Source organism: Notechis scutatus, chromosome 2, assembly GCF_049901735.1.
Source record: "Notechis scutatus isolate UNSWTSFEM ecotype Mainland chromosome 2, rNotScu1.2, whole genome shotgun sequence".
NCBI lineage: Eukaryota > Metazoa > Chordata > Lepidosauria > Squamata > Elapidae > Notechis > Notechis scutatus.
In genome coordinates this window covers 12,757,465-12,762,113 of record NC_142010.1, presented here as the reverse complement: position 1 = coordinate 12,762,113, position 4,649 = coordinate 12,757,465, and the positions used below count along the sequence as shown (strand labels likewise).

Genomic DNA, 4,649 nt, shown 5'->3' with positions numbered 1-4,649 from the left:
AAAAAAATCGCTGGGCGTGGCCTATTGCCCTGTGCCGCGTGGCCCCCAAAGCTGCAAAACAGTGCGGAGCGATCTAGGGGTAAGAAAGGAAAGAAAAGAAATTTGCAAAGGCCTCGGCTGGGAGTTCGAAATCACCTTGGTGCGACCTCTCCGAAGGTGAGTCGTCCCCACCGATCCCCTTTTTTCCGGGCTTCACGCTTAAACTTTGCAAAGGCAAAGCTTGCAGGCTGGAGCGTCTTCCCGCCGAGGAGCGGGAAGGGTTCCACCCAGTGGGCGGGCGGGCTGCTTGGAGCCACCTAAAGCTAGGCCGCTGCTGGTGGAGCCTTGCCCTGCCTTGGTGCCCGTTTCCCGGCTCGGCGGTCCTGCTCGGGCGGCACTTTAAAAGCCTGCTCCCAGCACCCGAGCAACTTCCCAGCAACTTTGCGCTTCGTTTTAACTCGCGGCGCCGCGCCTGGCCCCGAGCCGCGCGGCGGAGGGGAAGCCCGGCAGGCGGGTGGGCAGGCAGGCTGCTTGGAGGAGGCGACCTGGCGGCACTCCGGGCTTCCCCTCCGCCGTGCGGCTCGGGGCGAGGCGCGAGCGCCCACGAGTTAAAACGAAACCGAAAGTTGCTGGGAAGTTGCTCGGTTTTCCAGGGCTTCCAGGGCTTTGCAAAGGCAAAGTTTGCAGGCTGGAGCGTCTTCCTGCCGAGGAGCGGGAAGGGTTCCGCCCGGTGGGCAGGGCGGGCTGCTTGAGCGGGCTGCTGTGTGGCTCGGGGCAGGCGCGAGCGCCTGCGAGTTAAAACGAAGCTGAAAGTTGCTGGGAAGTTGCTCGGATTTCCAGGGCTTCCAGGCTTAAACTTTGCAAAGGCAAAGTTTGCAGGATGGAGCGTCTTCCCGCCGAGGAGCAGGAAGGGTTCCACCCGGCAGGTGGGCGGGCTGCTTAAACTTTGCTCGGGTGGCACTTTAAAAGCCTGCTCCCAGCACCCGAGCAACTTCCCAGCAACTTTCAGCTTCCTTTTAACTCGCGGGCGCTGCGCCGCCCCGAGCCGCGCGCAGAGGGGAAGCCCGGTGGGCGGGCAGGCTGCTTGGAGGAGGCGACCTGGCGGTGCTCCGGCAGCAGCAACAGGCAGTTTCGCCCGGGCTCTGCTCAGGTGTCCGGCTGGGGCTGTCAGGAGTTGCTACCGCCGGCGCAGCTCTGTGCGGCTCCAGTCCGCGTTGCCTTGGGAAGGAAAAGGCAAAACCAGGAGCCGCTGAGCCTGAGCCTCCGGTGCCGCTGCTCCCCTTGCAAAGCACCGCCGTGGCTCTTCCTTTTGCCTTTCCTTCCTGAGGCAACGCAGGACTGGAGCCGTGCGGAGCCACGCCGGCGGTAGCAACTCCTGACTCAGGGGGCCTCCGAGGGGAGGGGAAGGAGTAGAAGGGGGGAAGGGTGGGGGACGATTCCCAAAAAATCTTGTGCTGACCTGGCCCGTCTGTCAAATTTTAAAAGTCAATGCGGCCCCCGAGCCAAAAAGTTTGCCCACCCCTGGGCTAGAGGGACAGGTCGGCCCAGCATCCCAGGGGACAGTCTAGATGGTCTCCACCCCTCCCTCGCAAGAAAGGGAGGCCCCCAAAGGAAGCTACCATCCTCCTCCTCCCCCAACCTGCCACCTTCAGCCTCCATTTCTCAGAGGTTGCAAACAGGACAAAGAATCATCAGCTACTAAAGAAAAAAAATATCCTTTGCATCAGAGAGCAGGATTAATCCATGAGGGCTGCAGAAAAAGAGACAGGGAAGAAAATTAGAATATAAAGAGACATTTTTTGTGTAAACAACATTTTTAACTTCCCTTTCAGCCCCCCAACCCCAAGGCAGGCCCACAATGCAGGGGGGTGGTTGACAGGCAGGGACGGATAGAGGGAGAATCCGCCCATTTCAGGGAGGAAAAGGCTGGGAAGGACCAGGGATTCCTCCCCATTTCATCTCCAGGGGATTCTGGGATTCTCCCTATTTGTCTTAATTAGAGAGTTAATCAAGAGGAGAGACCCCCCTCCCTCCCCCTGTAGACATTTCCTATGACCAAAGGACATGGGGCCAGGATGGGGGTTGAAGAAAAGGGGGGAGCCTGGGGTCACTTGGCCACAAATTCTGTGAATTCCCACAAGGAGAAGCGGGGTCAGGAAGAACAGCCTGTCAAGGTTCTGACTAGTGAACCCAAATGATTCTCCATGGAGAGCCAAGAAGGATCATCTGGGACTGGGGTGGGGAGGAACGGGTCCAGTTCACAGTGGAGTTTTGGAGGGAGTTCATGAAGGTAATAGGGTCATCATTCTCAAGGGCTTAGCTCCACCCTCCATCCGAGTACGGACGGAGCTGCAGAACGAGCTAACGCTATTATAGAACAATACCTGAGATGATGTGTTAATTATCAGCAATCTAGCTGGGAAGATCTGCCATTTGCTGAAGTGGCCCAAAATACCACAGTGCATATTAACATGGAACTCACCCCTTTTAAAATAGCCACAGGGGCGGAATTGTCCCCATGCCTGAATCCCCTCAGGAACCCCCCTCCACACTGAGCCTAAAAGAATGGGTGAGTTGCTTACAAACTACTGGGGGAGGGGAGAAATGTAAACCTGGGATCCTCCTTCCCTTCCCTCCTTCCCTTCCCTTTTGCAATTTCCTAAAACTTGGAAAAATTCTGTGCAAGATTTTAGCGTTTCTGTGTACTTTTCTTTTTGACTGCAATATTTTTTCTGATCTCTGTAAGGAAAAGCTGCCCAAAATCCAAAAATTTGCTGTATCCACAGAAATTTTAAAAAAATTATTAAAAAAACACCTATAACTTGTAGGAGGGGCTCAGATGAGGGAGGAAGAGGAGAAACTCACCTGCAGGAGGTTGGATGGGAGTGACTGGAAGGAGAAAAAGAGCCAATCAGGATCCTTCATGGGCTGGAGGATTCAGGGGGTTCCCCTCCCCACTGATAGCCCATAATAGGTTGGACTATCTTCCCTTATAGCCCCCTTGACGAACAGAAGTTCCCAAAACTATTCCTCAAGGAGTCCCTCTTGGCCACCTGCTGAGCTCGATGAGAGTCCTCCCCTAGATCGTCCCCTCCCCACAACCTCTCCTCCAGCCCCCCAGACTCACCTTTCTTGTTCTTCAGGTAGGAGAAGAGCCCCACAGCCAGGAAGGCCACTCCAATCACGGCCCCCATGATCCCTGTCCAGAGTTTGCTCCTGGCAGAGCTGGAGGAACGGGGCTCTGGGGAAGGAGAAGGAGCCTCACCTGAGCAGGAGGATCAGGCCCACCATCCCCCAGGAGGGTCCATTCCGGCTCCCCCCATAGGGAGGTTCTCTCCCCCTTCTCAGGGCAGGAGGGGAGGGAGGGGATGGGCTTACACCACTGGACGCTGATGGGGGCCTCCAGGCTGACATGCCCCACCTGGCAAGTATAGACGTCCCCCCGCTGGGGCTGGGTCTCCAGCATCACCTGGAGCTGGTAGGTCCAGTCTCCATTCTGGAGCTCCTCCCCGAAGGCCACGCCCTCCTCTTCCAGCTTCCCGTTCTTCAGCCACTGGATCTCGATCTCCAGGGGGTAAAAGCCCGTGGCGGTGCAGAGGAGGATGGTGTTGGGGGAAGCGGGATCCATCTTGGTGGGGGAGATGGTGACGGTGGGCTTGGCTGGATGGAAGGAAGAGAAGGAGGCACATGAGAGGCACAGGAGGGCCCAAAACAGGAGACCAAGTTAGTTAGTTCAGGCCAGGATCCCTTTTCACTCCTGAAAATATTCTGTGTTTTGAGTCATCTTCCAAAGTAAATTGCAGCAAGAAATTAAAAGGGATCCTGAAAGAGGGAAAAAAGTGAAATCCTTCCTGATTGGGATCAGTTGCACTCTCCAAAAGGGAAGAATCCCCCAAATAGGCAAATCTTCCTGATTGGGATCAGTTGCACTCTCCAAAAGGGAAGAATCCCCCAAATAGGCAAATCCGACAGGAATAAATGCTAGAAATGCCCAGAGGTGTAAGGAGCCTTCTGCCAGATGTGGTGGAGATGGAAAGAAATAACGCAGAAGACAGGGAGGACAAACACAGCAGGATTCGGAGGATTCTTGGGATCTCATGGAAAATGGAACCACACTTTTAATCAGGTGTAATACCACATTTGTTTGTTTGTTTAGTACATTTAGTTATTTATTAAATTTATTTGCCAAAGTGGCCAACTAACCCAAAGACTTACAGACCCTCTCCTAGCTGTGACTGCCATCTCCTCTTCATGAGTCCAGGAGAATCTCCAGAACTGGGAACTGAACATACAGAATATGGAGGAAAAATCAGAAATGGAAGAAGAAGAAGAAGAAGAAGAAGAAGAAGAAGAAGAAGAAGAAGAAGAAGAAGAAGAAGAAGAAGAAGAAGAAGAAGAAGAAGAAGAAGAAGAAGAAGAAGAAGAAGAAGAAGAAAAAAGAAGAAGAAGAAGAAGAAGAAGAAGAAGAAGAAGAAGAAGAAGAAGAAGAAGAAGAAGAAGAAGAAGAAGAAGAAGAAGAAGAAGAAGAAGAAGAAGAAGAAGAAGAAGAAAGGACAAAGACGGGGGAAGAGTTAGAAGAAAGAAAAAGCAGTGAAATGGATAAAAAAAACAACAAATAACACAAGAAGAAAAAAGAAGCTGAATATGAGATATTAATGATGGATATAATA

The 4,649-nt window shown here is 53.2% G+C and overlaps 1 protein-coding gene across 1 annotated transcript; it reads right to left on the bottom strand.

The window, feature by feature from the left end:
* Window positions 1-1,508: 1,508 nt before the first annotated feature.
* On the bottom strand, window positions 1,509-3,653 carry LOC113430878 (rano class II histocompatibility antigen, A beta chain-like). The gene is given in 4 exon segments (XM_087953556.1): window positions 1,509-1,729; window positions 2,845-2,868; window positions 3,107-3,220; window positions 3,358-3,653. Coding segments are annotated over 4 exon segments (402 nt in total). The 5' UTR covers window positions 3,608-3,653; the 3' UTR covers window positions 1,509-1,715.
* Window positions 3,654-4,649: the final 996 nt, after the last annotated feature.